At 43.4% G+C, this 15,599-nt stretch overlaps 1 protein-coding gene across 6 annotated transcripts in view; it reads left to right on the plus strand.

The window, feature by feature from the left end:
- Nucleotides 1-8,854, plus strand: part of LOC127569540 (villin-1-like) — a 473,442-nt gene extending 464,588 nt beyond the window's left edge. For all 6 annotated transcript variants that reach the window (XM_052014293.1, XM_052014300.1, XM_052014306.1 and 3 more), the window contains exons 20-22: nt 2,927-2,992; nt 4,497-4,637; nt 7,687-8,854. In XM_052014293.1, coding sequence (XP_051870253.1) covers nt 2,927-2,992; nt 4,497-4,637; nt 7,687-7,800 — 321 coding nt within the window. In that variant the 3' untranslated portion in view covers nt 7,801-8,854. The remainder of the gene's footprint in view (nt 1-2,926; nt 2,993-4,496; nt 4,638-7,686) is intronic.
- Nucleotides 8,855-15,599: the final 6,745 nt, after the last annotated feature.

Raw genomic sequence — 15,599 nt, forward strand, 5'->3', positions numbered from 1 at the left:
CAGTGAGCAGGGGCTTTGCAAGACGTCAGAATTAGCAGAGGATAGAGAGCTGGGGTTCAAGAGCTGGAGGAGAGAGGATATGAAGAGAAGAATTCAAATGTGAAGATGGAGTTGCTGGTGGGACCGAGGATTAATGAGCATGGGAGTAATGGGTGAGAGAAGCTTGGTGGGGGGTTCGATGAGTTTGAGTTTAGAGAGAGAGAGAGAGAGAGAGAGAGGGAGAGAGGGAGAGAGGGAGAGAGGGAGAGAGAGAGGGAGAGAGAGAGGGGGGGGGGAGAGAGAGAGAGAGACCAGTCAGGAGAACATTGGTAGAAGGTTTTGGCTGAAGCAGGAGCACAGCTCGACAACAATGTTACCCTGGTGGTGGAATCGATGTGGGATTGGAAGCTCACGTTGTATAATTAAACCTGCAAAGGTACAAGTGTTTGGTTCAACCTCAACTCAGTAATCAGGGAGAGGGACAAAGTTAGTGACTGAGAACAGTCTCTGTGGGGACCAATTATCTTTGGCCTCCCAATACTTTGTTGGAGGAATCTTCTGGTCATTCAGTGCGGCGCGTTGGACAAGTATTAAAGATGGAAGAGTCGGTGATGTGGCAGAACGGGGGTGTCGGCAGTATGCATATGTAAATTGATGCTGTTGTTTGGGTGTTGATGAGATATGGATCCTGGGAGATGTGATAAGTGGAGGACCCAGGGCAGGAGAAGTCACTGCTCTGATGTTCTGACTGTGACGGGTGTAACCGGAGCTAACTGAGTGCCATCCCAGCATGGACAGGGGCAGAGGGAGGACAGGTTCACAGGTTCAGTGCCGTCCCTGGAGCAGAAACCTAATTACAGGGATACAAACATGTAGAAATTGAGGGTAAAGTGAGACTGTACAGAGGGCAGGACAGTGGTGTAGCAGGTAGAGCCGCTGCCTCACAGCTCCAGAGACTCAGGTTCGATCCTGACCTCCGGTGCTGTCTGTGTGGAGTTTGTACGTTCTCCCTGCGACTACATGGGCTTCCCCCGGGTGCTCCGGTTTCCTCCCACATCCTAAAGACGTGCGGGTTGGTAGGTTAATTGGCTGCTGTAAGTTGCCCCTAGTCTGTAGGTGAGGGGTAGAATCTAGGTTGGGAGGGGTTGATGGGAGTGTGGGGAGAGTAAAATGGGATCAGTGTAAGTGGGTGGTTGATGGTCAGTGTGGGTTCAGTGGGCATGAGTGGGCTGTCTGACACGGTGGCTGTGCTTTGAGGGAAGGAACATGTGGAGTTAGACAGTGGGATTGAAGGTGGGTTACTTGAGGGAGGAGTGAGCCCAGACTGAGGGAGAGGAACCGAGGAGACAGGTCCTCCTCGGGTTACAGGCATCCAACTTACGGACACCCCATACATACAAGCGAGCATTCAGGAGACCGGCGGGATGGATACGGACAGATTTGCCGGCTGCTGCGGGGCTGCAGACATCTTCTGCCGAGTGTTAATGGGGCGGTTCCCCCTCCCTTGTCTCTCTCTCTCTTCCCGTCCCTCCTGAGCCACAACACCCGGGGGCTGGGTGGAGCCGAGCAGAGCCGAGAGCGCTGATCAGACTCTCTTGCTCACTCACTGAGTCAGTGAGGCCGGCTGGTGGCCACTCTTCCCACGCCTGTTTGCTATCCCATCACTGGTCGCCTCATTATTGTGTTCAGTTCTGGTCGCCTCATTATAGGAAGGATGTGGAAGCTTTAGAGAGGGTGCAGAGGAGATTTACCAGGATGCTGCCTGGATTGGAGAGCATGTCTTATGAGGATAGGTTGAGTGAGCTAGGGCTTTTCTCTTTGGGGAGGAGGAGGATGAGAGGTGACTTGATAGAGGTGTACAAGATGATAAAAGGCATAGATCGAGTGGATAGTCAGAGACTTTTTCCCAGGGCGACAATGGCTAACATGAGGGGACATAATTTTAAGGTGATTGGAGGCAGGTATAAGGGGGATGTCAGAGGTAAGCTTTTTACACAGAGAAGTGGTGGGTGCATAGAACGCACTGCTGGCAGAGGTCGTGGGGGCAGATACATTAGGGACATTTAAGAGACTCTTAGATAGACACATGAATGATAGAGAAATGAAGGGCTATGTGGGAGGGAAGGGTTAGATAGATCTTAGGGCCGGATAAAATGTCGGCACAACATTGTGGGCCGAAGGGCCTGTACTGTGCTGTAATGTTCTATGTTCTATGCTGTTTCTGTGATCTTCTCCTGCACACGGTTTCCGTTCATTCCCGACTTATGGACAGTTCGGGATACAGACAGTTGTCAGGAACAGATCCCAGTTGGAACCTGGGGACTCCCTGTAATGAATAATATTGCTACCTGCCACTGACACTGCATTGTACCTTACAGAACAAGAGGCTGCCCGGCAGGCTCCCACCGACAGCAGAGTGACGGTGTGCAGCCTGTGTGCTGATGTTGGGTGAGGGAGAATAGACTCCTGCTCTTTGAAATGGCATAGACAGGGTAAAGAGTCTTTTTCTCAGGGTGGAAATGTTAAATACTAGAAGGAATACTAGAGGGCAGAGGTTTAAGATGAGGGGATAGAGTGGTGGGAGATGTGCTGGGCAGGTATTTTTACACAGTGGTGGGAGCCTGGAACACTCTGCCAGGGGAAGTGTGGAGGCAGATACGATAGTAATGTTTATGAGGCATTCAGACAGGCACAGGAACAGGCAGAGAATGGAGGGGTATAGACCATGTGCAGGCAGATGGGGTTAGTTTGGCATCATGGTTGGCACAGACATGGTGGGCCGAAGGGCCTGTCTATGGTGGCAATGGAATCTTTTGTATTTATCACTGGGCCTCTATTTAATAACTTCTCTAAAGCACACCCTCAGTCCCACACTGGGACCAATCTTAAGGCTGACTTTTAATCAGTGTTATTTATTTTCTCTTTTGCGCCCCCCCAAAACCCCAAGGATGGAAGATATGAGGAGCTGAACACTGGGCTGGATGATCCATATATTGTCGAAGAACTGATGAATGTAAGTAAGGTCTTTATGGTAGTCAAAGAGTCGGGTTTATTGTCATCTGCACGTCCATGTGGGCACAGGTGCAATGAAAAACTTTCTTGCAGCAGCATCACAGGCACAGAGCATCAGATATGCAGCATTCACAAGAAAAACATAAATTAAACATAAATCATACACAATTTTTACAAGAAAGAAGACAATTAGAACAAAAAAATGTCCATTTTAGTGATCAAAGTGGTCATGGTGTTGCTTCACTGTAGTGATTAGGGTTGTGCCGGTTGGTTCAAGAACCGAATGGTTGAAGGGAAGTCACTGTTCCTGAACCTGGTGGTGTGGGGACTTCAGGCTTCTGTACCTCCTGCCCGACTGGAGCTGCGAGAAGATGGCACGGCCCGGATGGTGGGGATCTTTGATGATGGACGTTGCCTTCTTGAGGCAGTGCCTCCTGTAGATACTCCCGATGGTGAGGAGGGATGTGCCCGTGATGAGTCCATTACTTGCGGCATCTTCTTGTGTTCCTGCACATTCGAATTGCCATACCAGACCATGATGCAACCAGTCAGGATACTTATATTCATATTCCATCGCCAATAATTTCCACAATGGTCAGGAATTGCCTCGGAGTTGCTCACTGGGAAACAAGAGACAGCTGGACCTGACCAAACTTTCATTAGGAAAGACATCAGGATCATTGACAGGGTGATGATAGAGGATGATTGGGATTGGTTTATTATTGTCACTTGTACTGAGGTACAGAGAAAAACTTGTCTTGCATACCGATCATACAGATCAATTCATTACACAGTGCAGTTACATTGGGTTAGTACAGAGTGCATTGATGTAGTACAGGTAAAAACAATACCAGTACAGAGTAAAGTGTCACAGCTACAGAGAAAGTGCAGTGCAATAAGGTGCAAGGTCACAACAAGGTAGGTCGTGAGGTCAGAGTCCATCTCATCCTATAAGGGAACCGATGGGCTCATGGCAAGAAGTATATTGTATAATTTATGGAAGATTACTTAAGAGTTGAAGGAACCACAGCAATGTCAACCAATAAAAGCAGGGTAATTTCTCCCAAATGATGCAGTGAATAGAAGATGGTTACATATAGTAGTGTAATCATCAGGTAGATGTAAGATATTTATTTATTAGTCATATGCACATCGAAACATACAGTGAAATGCGTCTTTTTGCGTTACTGAGAGTGTTCTGGGGGCAGCCCTCAAGAGTCGCCACGCTTCCGGTGCCAACATAGCATGCCCACAGCTCCTAACCTGTACGTCTTCAGAATGTGGGAGGAAACTGGAGCACCCGGAGGAAACCCACGCAGACACGGGGAGAACGTACAATCTCCTTACAGACAGCGGCCAGAATTGAAGCCGGGTCGCTGGCACTGTAGTAGCGTTACGCTAACTGCTAGACAGATTATCCAGCCCACTCCATTCTGTCTGGGAGCAGCATTGACACTGCATGCATTCTTTATTTAAACCTTTTTGTTCTCTCTCCCTTTCCATAGGACGTGAAAGAAATGAAAATATCTGGCAGCTACAGTAGCACGTCAGTGGCTAATGAATCCAGGAAAACATATGCACCAGAGCAACTGATTAACAAGGTGGCTGAGGACCTGCCTCCAGGAGTAGACCCCACAAGGAAGGAGGTGAGTTGGGCAATGTTTGTGGGTGTTGCCTTAGCCCAAGGTGGGACCAGTGTGTTCTCAATGACTGCTGGGTGCAGAAAAGCATGTGGGTGCCATATGGTTTGGGCTTTGGAATCTCAGTCATTGAGATCATTCAAAACAGATCAATAGATTTCTGGATATTGAGGGGTTTATTGGTTTATCACTGTACCGAGATACAGTGAAAAGCTTTTGTTTGCGTGCCATCCAGACAGATCATTCCGTACATACGTGCATCAAGGTAGTACAAAAAGGAAAAATGAAGAATATAATGTTACAGTTACAGAGAAAGTGCAGTGTAGGCAGACAAAGTGCAAGGGCCAAGACTAGGTACATTGGAAGGTCAAGAGTTCATCTTTTAGCGTAAGAGAGGTCTGTTTAAGAGTCTTATAACAGCAAGACAGAAGCTCTCCTTGAGCCTGGTGGTACGTGTTCTCAAGCTTTTGTATCTTCTGCTTGATGGGAGAGGGGAGAAGAGAGAATGTCCGGGGTGGGAGGGGTCCTTGATTATGTTTGCTACTTTCCCAAGGCAGCCAAAGGAAATATAGACAAGAGTCTTTGGAGGGGAGGCATGATGGACTGAACTGTGTCCACAACTCTCTATGATTTCTTGAGACTCTGAGCAGAGCAGTTGCCATACCAAGCTGTGATGCATCCAGCTAGGATGCTTTCTGTGGTGCATCTGTAGAAGTTGGTGAGGGTCAATGGGGACACATTTCCTTTAGCCTTCTGAGGAAGTAGAGGCGCTGATGCACCTTCTTGGCCGTAGTGTCCACGTGGCTGGACCAGGACAAATTGTTGGTGATGTTTACACTGAGGAACTTGAAGCTCTCAAACAATTCCATAGCTCAGCACCTTCGATATGTACAGGAGTGTGTGCTCCGTCCCACTTCCTGAAGTCAATGACCAGCTGTTTTATTTTGCTGACATTCAAGGACAGGTTGGTATCTTGACACCATGCCACTAGGCACTCTATCTCCTTCCTGTAACCTATCTCATTGTTGTTTGAGATCCGGCCCACGACTGTGGTGTTATCTGCAAACCTATAAATTGAGTTAAATTGGTAAATCGGTTTATTATTGTCACATGTACCAAGGTACAGTGAAAAACTGGTCTAGTGAAAAACTGTATGGCCAGATTCTGCTCTAACAAGTTTGCAGATGATACCACTGTTGTAGGCCGTACCTCAAACAGTGATGAGTTGGAGTACAGGAAGGAGATAGAGAGCTTAGTGGAATGGTGTCATGACAACAACCTTTCCCTCAATGTCAACAAAACAAAAGAGCTGGTCATTGACTTCAGGAAAGGGGGTAGTGTACATGCACCTGTCTACATCAATGGTGCTGAGGTCGAGAGGGTTGAGAGCTTCAAGTTCCTGGGAGTGAACATCACTAACAACCTGTCCCGGACAAACCACGTGGATGCCATGGCCAAGAAAGCTCACCAGTGCCTCTACTTCCTCAGGAGGCTAAAGAAATTTGGTTTGTCCCCTTTGACTCTCACCAACTTTACCTGATGCACCATAGAAAGCATCCTATCTGGATGTATCACGGCTTGGTACGGCAACTGCTCTGCCCAAAACTGCAAGAAGCTGCAGAGAGTTGTGGACACAGCCCAGCGCATTACGGACACCAGCCTCCCCTCCATGGACTCTGTCTTTACCTCTCATTGTCTGGTGAAGCAGCCAGCATAATCAAAGACCCCACCCGCCCGGGACATTCTCTCTTCTCTCCCCTTCCATCAGGTAGAAGATACAGGAGCCTGAGGGCACGTACCACCAGACTCAAGGACAGCTTCTACCCCACTGTGATAAGACTATTGAACGGTTCCCTTATACGATGAGATGGACTATGACCTCATGATCTACCTTGTTGTGACCTTGCACCTTATTGCACTGCACTTTCTCTGTAGCTGTGACACTTTACTCTGTACTGTTATTGTTTTTACCTGTACTACATCAATGCACTCTGTACTAACTCAATGTAACTGCACTGTGTAATGAATTGACCTGTACGATCGGTTTGTAAGACAAGTTTTTCACTGTAACTCGGTACAAGTGACAATAATAAACCAATACCAATACCAACAGCATACTGTTCATACAGATCAATTCATTACACAGTGCATTGAGGTAGTACAGGGTAAAACAATAGCAGAATGCAGAATAAAGTCTTACAGTTACAGGGAAAGTGCAGTGCAGGCAGAGAGTAAGGTGCAAGGTCATAAGGCGGTAGATTGTGAGGTCAAGAGTCCATCTTATTGTACCATTAAATAGCCTTATAACAGCGGGAGGTGTGCTGGCTGCTTTACCGAGGCAGCGAAAAGTGTAGACAGAGTCCATGGAGGGGAGGCTGGTTTCTGTGATGTGCTGTGTCCACAACTTAGCTACAGTTTTGGCCACACGGAGTAAAGTAAGGGGCTGAGGACACAGCCTTGAGGGCACTGTTATTGAGGATCATCGTGAAGGAGGTAGTTGGTAGGAGGGGTTGAGAATCAACAAGAGAATGGGCATAAAGGGGTCAGGTTATACAGAGCAAAGAATAAAAATAAATAGAGCACAGGGATAATTGGATCAGCGCTGGGAACAGTAGGACGGGGAAAGGAGGGAAGCAGAAACTATTGGAGACACAAGAGACTGCAGACGCTGGAATCTGGAGCAACAAACAATCTGCTGGAAGAACTCAACGGGTCGAGCAGCACCTGTGGGGGGGGGGGGGAAAGGAACTGTTGACATTTCAGGTCGAAACCTTGCATCAGCACATCGGGAGTCCTGATGCAAGATTTTGACCTGAAACGTCGACAATTCCTTTCCTCCCACAGATGCTGCTCTAACTGCTGAGTTCCTCCAGCAGATTGTTTGTTTGTGGAAGCAAAAACTATTGCCTTTTGGCATCTGAGTATTCTCCTCAATGGGCTAAGAGGTTGGTGGTGGGTATTGAAGTAGGTGGTATTTTTGTGTTGCTAGTTACCTCTCCTACACTGGAGAACGTTTGAATAGGCACTTTCTTAAACCATTCCCTTTATCAATCAGGAGTACCTGTCCAATAAAGACTTTGAGAGCATTTTCAGTACAACACGGATGAAGTTCAATGCAATGCCAGAGTGGAAACAGAGGAACCTGAAGAAAGAAAAGGGATTGTTTTAGGTGCACAACCTATTCGGTGGCTCTGCCAGGAATTGATGCAGCTTTTATATTATATAAACAATGTGATTCTTTTTTTATTACTAGTTTGAGGTGTTGATTGAGTTATCAGCCTTTGTAAAGAACAAAACACTCCTGCCAAACCCATTGGTGCCAGTTAATACTTGTGTAAGTTGCTGTGAGAGAATCTAGGTTTAAGCGGAAATCTCTGCAACAGTGAAGTTACTAACTATTCACCCTTTTTGAGATCCAGGTTGATAAAAAGCTGTAGTTCCCAACTCCAGTTCATTGGAGCCACTACTGTGGCTCTCTAGTGGCACCCTTTGGCAGAACTGAAACTTGGACACCAAGTTAAACCTGCTAACACATAAACCCGTCCCAAGGCATTTACTGTAGGAAAAGACTTGGGCATATTTTCCAAGTCTGGATACTTAATTATCAATTGATTGAAGATGGTTTAAAAAAATGGCTGTAGGCTCCTCAAAGTTTAACACATGCTGCCCATTTTAAATGCACTCTGACCTGTAAAATGTATGAAAATTGGGTCTTACTTAACCCGCTGAATGTACAATCAGTGGGAGTTGTCTATCTTTAAGAGGCAGTTTCAGAAAAGAGCTTTAAAACTGCATCTGCTGTATCTCTAAATATGTCAAGATCTCATTTTCCCCTCAAAGCTGTTTTAGAAACTTGGAAATAATGCATACCAGTTAACTAATAGACCCATCTATCTTTTTGATAAAACTATTAGCAGGACATCATAGAATCACAACACTTTCATTGTTAGGTGGTTTTCAATTGTCCTAGTGTAGATCATCTTAACAACTGCTCAAGGATGTGACGAATGCCAGTGCTTCTGGTTCCTCTTTGATACCTAATTAGTGTTAGAAGTGCAGATCAACATCTCATTGGTGAGAGTTAAAGTAGTTCTAATCGTAAAATAATCTGTGAATAATTTTCTGCATCATTTCAGCCTTTCTGTGGAGCATCTGCTAATCCATTTAATGTGTAAGAAGAGGTGTTGATTGTGAAAGCTTTCCATGCCATGAGATGTACTAAGTATGAATTGTTAACAAATAAAGTTTTGAAATCAGACTTTGTACCGGCCTTTGTTGTGGGGCAACGGTGAGGAGCAGAGGGGCTAAAGGTGTGGGACATTAAGGGGTTGCACAACAAAAAGCTTTGCCTTTTAGTTGTTGCAATATGTTGTAGAGATAATCCTGTCACCATTGGAGCAGCACCCTCAAACACAGCTGCCTACATGTGCATAGCAAGCAAGCTGCAACTACTGTGTGATATTGATCAATCTCTCAAAAGGTTGAATGGCAAACATTGGAATTGGTTTATTATTGTCACTTGTACCAAGGTACAGTGAAAATCTTGTCTTGCATACTGCTTGTTCAGATCAACTCATTGCATCGTGCATTTTATAAGATCAGGTTTCTTTATTAGTCACATGTACATCGAAACACACAGTGAAATGCGTCTTTTGCATAGCGTGTTCTGGGGGCAGCCCGCAAGTGTCGCCACGCTGCCGGCGCCAACATAGCACGCCCACAACTTCCTAACCCGTACATCTTTGGAATGTGGGAGGAAATCAGAGCACCCGGAGGAAACCCACGCAGACACTGGGAGAACGTACAAGCTCCTTACAGACAGCAGCTGGAATTGAACCTGGGTCGGTGGCACTGTAATAGCGTTACGCTAACCACTACACTACCGTGCCTGTCCATTGAGGTAGTACAGGGTAAAACAATAACAGAATGCAGAATAAAGTGTAACAGCTACAAGAAAGAGCTGTGTAGGTAGACAATAAGGTGCAAGATCATAACAAGGTATAGAGTCCACCTTATTGTACCAGGGAACTGTTCAATAGTCTTTTAACAAGGCACTAGGGAAAATTGGCACAGATGTTTCATTGCATCAGGAAAGTTACAGGTAGGAAATGACCAAGCCTGCTCCATTCTGGATGAAGCATTGTGTTCTTCTTGCAGCTGCCTCACAGTGCCTGTGAGCTGGGTTCAATCCCGACCTCCGGTTCTGTCCGCATGGAGGTGGCACGTTCTCTCTGTGACCGTATGGATTTCCTCTGGGTGTTCCAGTTTCCTCCCACGTCCATAGGGCTCTCAAAGCAGCTGCACAGGTTGACTCTGTGGTTAAGAAGGCATACAGTGAATTGTCCTTCACCAATCGTGGAATTGAATTTGGGAGCCGAGAGGTAATGTTGCAGCTATATAGGACCCTGGTCAGACCCCACTTGGAGCACTGTACTCAGTTCTGGTCACCTCACTACAGGAAGGATGTGGAAGCCATAGAGAGGGTGCAGAGGAGATTTACAAGGATGTTGCCTGGATTGGGGAGCATGCCTTATGAAAACAGGTTGAGGGAACTCGACCTTTTCTCCTTGGAGCGACGGAGGATGAGGGGTGACCTGATAGAGGTGTATAAGATGGTCAGAGGCATTGATCACGCGGATAGTCAGAGGTTTTTTCCCAGGGTTGAAATGGTTGCAACAAGAAGACATAGGTTTAAGGTGCTGGGGAGTAGGTACAGAGGAGATGTCAGGGGTAAGTTTTTTACTCAGAGAGTGGTGAGTGTGTGGAATGGGCTGCCGGCAACGGTGGTGGAGGCGGATACGATAGGGTCTTTTAAGAGACTGTTGGATAGGTACATGGAGCTGAGAAAAATAGAGGGCTGTGGGTAAGCCTAGTAATTTCTAAGGTAGGGACATGTTCGGCACAGCTTTGTGGGCCGAAGGGCCTGTATTGTGCTGTAGGTTTTCTATGTTCTATCCCAAAGACTTGCGAGTTGGTGGATTACTGTAAGTTACCTCTAGTGTGCAGGTGAGGGGTAGAATTTGGGGGGGAGTTGATGGGAATGTGGGGCGAATAAGTGGCATGAGTGTAAGTGGGTAGTTGATGGTCAGCAGGGATGATGGGCTGAAGGACCTGTTTCCATGCTGTTTGTCTCTCCATAAACTATGGATGGAGCATGGTGAATCTCTGGAATTATAGAACATAGAACAGTACAGCACAATACAGGTCCTTCGGCCCACAATGTTGTGCCGACCTAAGACTATCTAACCCCTTCCTCCCACATATCCCTCTATTTTAAATTCCTCCATATGCTTATCTAGTAATCTATTGAATTTGACCAATGTACCTGCCTCCACCACCACCCCAGGCAGCGCATTCCATGCCCCAACCACTCTCTGGCTAAAAGACCTCCCTCTGATATCTCCCTTGAACTTCCCACCCATTACTTTAAAGCCATGCCCTCTTGTATTAAACATTGGTGCCCTGGGAAAGAGGTGCTGGCTGTCCACTCTATCTATTCCTCTTAATATTTTATACACCTCTATCACGTCTCCTCTCATCCTCCTCCTCTCCAAAGAGTAAAGCCCTAGCTCACTTAGTCTCTCCTCATAATGCATACTCTCCAAACCAGGCAGCATCCTGGTAAATCTCCTCTGCACCCTTTCCAATGCTTCCACATCCTTCCTATAATGAGGCCACCAGAACTGGACACAGTACTCAATTCTTGGTAGAGGTTGTGGAGGCTGGATCAGTGGGTAGATAATTTTTTTTTAAAGATCAGGGAACTGAGGGCAATGGGGAACTGGCACAGAAGAGGAGATGGGGCCTGGAACAGATCATATTGAATGGCAGAGCAGGCTTGAGGGCCGAGTGGCCTACTCCTGCTCCTATATTCTTGTCCTAGATAGTTCCTCCCTTTCCTTGCCCAATGTTTGTAGATGTCTCTTGGGAGAATAATTTTAGATTTAAGCCTAATCACAGAATATAGAACAGGACTGGAGCACACCCTGTTATTGGGGCTACTGGGCTAAATATTCATCACATTTCTTATGTCATTGGAATGTAAAAGGTCATAAATGATAGGAACCAAATTAAATTACTTTACAGAGTCAAAGTGGAGTTTATTGTCAGATGCACAAGTCCATGTGTGCACAGGTGCAATGAAAAACTTACTTGACGCAGCATCACAGGCACAGAGCATCAGAGACACAACATTCACAAGAAAAACATGCCAAATTATACAAGAAAGAACAAAATTAGAACCAAAAAAAGCCAAAGTCCATTGTAGGGCAAAGTGATCATCGTGTTGCTATAATGAGGCAGTGACTAGGGTTATACAGGTCGATTCAAGAACTGAATGGTTGAAGGGAAGTAGTTGTTGCTGAACCTGGTGGTGTGGCACTTCAGGCTTCTGTACCTCCTGCCCGATGGTAGCTGCGAGAAGATGGCATGGCCCGGATGGTGGGGATCTTTGATGATGGATGTTGCCTTCTTGAGGCAGCGCCTCCTGTAGATACCACTGATGGTGGGGAGGGATGTGCCCGTGATGTATTGGGCTGATTCCACTACTCTCTGCAGCTTCTTACATTCCTGTGCATTCGAATTGCCGTCCCAGACCGTGATGCAACCAGTCAGGATTACAGCATTTCAAAGTGTAATAAATTAAACAGTGAGGAAAATACTAATAGAGGCCACAGTTCAACTCCGGTAGATTCACTATCACCTCCAGTGTGCCTTTGGCTGCCTGAGGACGAGTGGTCTAAAATTAAGACATCACACTCAGCAGCAAGCTCATAGTCTACCAGGGAGCAGTGTCCCTTTGCTCTTATATGCTTTGGACTCATGGACTGTTCATAGCAGTCTGAGATATCATTAACGCTGTCTCTGCAAAATCCTCCAAATTCGTTGGCAGGATAAATGACCCAGCACTAGTCTTCTCTTCCAGGTCAACATTCCCAGCATCAGTGGAAGGATCCAATACCTCACACCACTTTTCAGTGGTTTTCTCAAACTATAGCATGTTTAAACTTAGAAAAAATTCTTTCTTTCTTTTTCAATCTTTTTATTAGTTTTCAAATTAATACAGATTAATATGTAACATCAATGTTTGTACATGTAATACAAAGAGATCGGGAGAACAATCATGGCATGGATAATCATAAAGAACAATAAAGTATATAAAAAATCTGTAGATCCAACGATCTCTTAGTGAATGAATATAATGAAAGGAAGGAAAAGATTTATTATAAAATATAAAAGAAAGAAAAAAAAAATCCCCAAAACAATAAGAAAATTTATAAACAGTATATCAAACCAAACTAAGCTAAAGAAACAAAATTCAAAAGAAAACAAACAAAAAAAAAGTCTAAAATTTCTCAGTAGAAATAGAGCAATATTATGTCGTCAACTCCATTCCTCTAAGTTGAAAGGTTATTACAAGGGGATCTATGTCATGTGAAAATATTGAATAAATGGACTCCAAACTTCCTCAAATTTGAGCGAAGGATCAACAGTACCTCTCCTAATTTTTTCCAAGTTTAAACATGATATAGTTTGAGAGAACCATTGAAAAGTAGCAGGGGGTATTGGATCCTTCCATTTAAGCAAAATGGATCGTTTGGCCATTAATGTAACAAAGGCAATCATACGGTTAGCGGAGGCAGATAAATGGCCAGATTCTATCCCTGGTAAACCAAAAATTGGAGTGATAGGATGAGGTTGTAAATCAATCTTCAATACATTTGAAATAATGTTAAAAATATCTTTCCAATATTTTTCCAAAAGAGGACAGGACCAAAACATATGTGTCAAAGAAGCCATATTCGATTTACATCTGTCACATATAGGATTTATATGTTGATAAAAACGAGCTAGCTTATCTTTTGACAGGTGGGTCCTGTGAACTACCTTAAACTGTATCAAAGAATGTCTGGCACATATTGAAGATGTATTAATGAAATAAAGAATTTTCTTCCAAGTCTCTGTGGGTATAGATGTCTGGAGTTCACTCTCTCATTCATTCTTAATTTTGTCTAGTGGTTCTGAACGAATTTTCATAATTAGATCATAGATTATTGCTATCAAGCCCTTCTGACAGGGATTAAAACCGAAAATTTTTTCCGTAATTTCAATTTTGTAAGGTGTTGGAAAAGAGGGTATAGTAGCTTTTAAAAATTTCTAATCTGCAAATATCAAAAAAAGTGTGATCTAGGCAAATTGTATTTGTTAGACAATTGTTCAAAGGATCAAAAACAGTTCTCAATGAATAGATCACGAAAACATACTATTCCCTTCCTTCTCCATATGGAAAACGCTGAATCAACTCTGGATGGATGAAAGAAAGAATTAGATTGAATGGGACTTGATAGATTAAATTTATGCAATCCAAAAAATTTACGAAATTGAAACCATATTCGTATTGAATGTTTAACAATTGGGTTAATCGTATGTTTACTTAATTTGGTAAGTGCAAAAGGGAGTGGAGCTCCTAAAATAGAAACTAATGAAAATTCAAGTACTGATTGGGACTCAAGGTGTACCCAATTGGGGCGTTGAATTGCATCTGAATCTTGTATCCAAAAAATTAAATATCTAATATTGATTGCCCAATAATATAATCTAAAGTTAGGCAAGGCCATACCTCCATCCTTTTTTAGGTTTTGTAAATATTTCTTACTTAACCTTGGGTTTTTATTCTGCCAAATATATAAAAGAATTTTAGAATCAATAGTGTCAAAAAAAGATTTCGGAACAAAAGTTGGAATCGCTTAAAATAAATATAATAATTTTGGTAAAATAGTCATCTTAACCGCATTAATTCGGCCTACCAATGATAGAGACAGTGGGGAGCATTTAGTAAATAATTGCTTAACATGGTCAATCAAAGGTAGTAGATTAGCTTTAAATAAATCCTTATTTCTCTTGGTAATTTTAACACCTAAATACATAAAATAGTTAAAATAGTTACCAATCTAAAAGGTAATTGGCTATAAATTGGGGTTTGCATATTTAATGAAAAAAGTTCACCCTTATTAAGATTTAATCTATAGCCAGAAAAAACACTAAACTGATCTAATAGTGATAGTACTGCGGGGATAGATTCCTCCGGATTAGAAATATAAAGTAACAGGTCATCTGCATAAAGAGATATCTTATGAATCTTCTGTCCACGAGTAATACCACATATATTTGAAGAATTCCAAAGTGCAATAGCCAAAGGTTCTAAAGCAATATCAAATAATAAAGGGCTTAACGGGCAGCCTTGTCTAGTACCTCGAAAAAGCCTAAACAAAGGAGATCTTTGATTATTAGTAAGTATTGAAGCCATAGGTGCATAATAAATCATTTTAATCGCAGATATAAATTTAGGACTAAAATTAAATTTTTGAAGCGTACTGAATGGATATTCCCATTCGACTCTGTCAAACGCCTTTTCAGCATCTAGTGAAACAACACATTCTGGAATTTGGGATGAAGGGGTATATATAATATTCACTAATCTCCTAATATTAAAATGTAGATAACGATTCTGAATAAATAAAATTAGGAGTGGTACTGTTGATCCTTCGCTTAAATTTGAGGAAGTTTGGAGTCCATTTATTCAATATTTCCATATGATATAAGCTGACCCTTTTCAGATCCCTGTCAATAACCCTTGAATGCAGAGGAGTGGAGTTGACGAAATAGTAATTTTTCTTTCTTTTTAATTGAAGAAATGTCAGTCAAATTTTATTTTGAAGTTTTTGGTGTTTTTTTGGTTTATTATCAATATTTTTTGATTTGGGGGGTTCTTCTTTCATATCATTAAATTTCATTTCTTTTCAATATTTCCTTTTGTATTTGTTCACTTAATAAGAGAACGGGAGGTCTAGATTACTTTTTTTTACTCCTTGTGATGATATATATTAACTGTTATGATTGCTATCCTGATCTCTCTGCACCGTATGTATAATTACTAATGTTAGATATATTATTTCATAATAATTTGAA

The sequence above is a fragment of the Pristis pectinata genome, chromosome 1, assembly GCF_009764475.1.
Source record: "Pristis pectinata isolate sPriPec2 chromosome 1, sPriPec2.1.pri, whole genome shotgun sequence".
In the NCBI taxonomy this organism is placed as follows: domain Eukaryota; kingdom Metazoa; phylum Chordata; class Chondrichthyes; order Rhinopristiformes; family Pristidae; genus Pristis; species Pristis pectinata.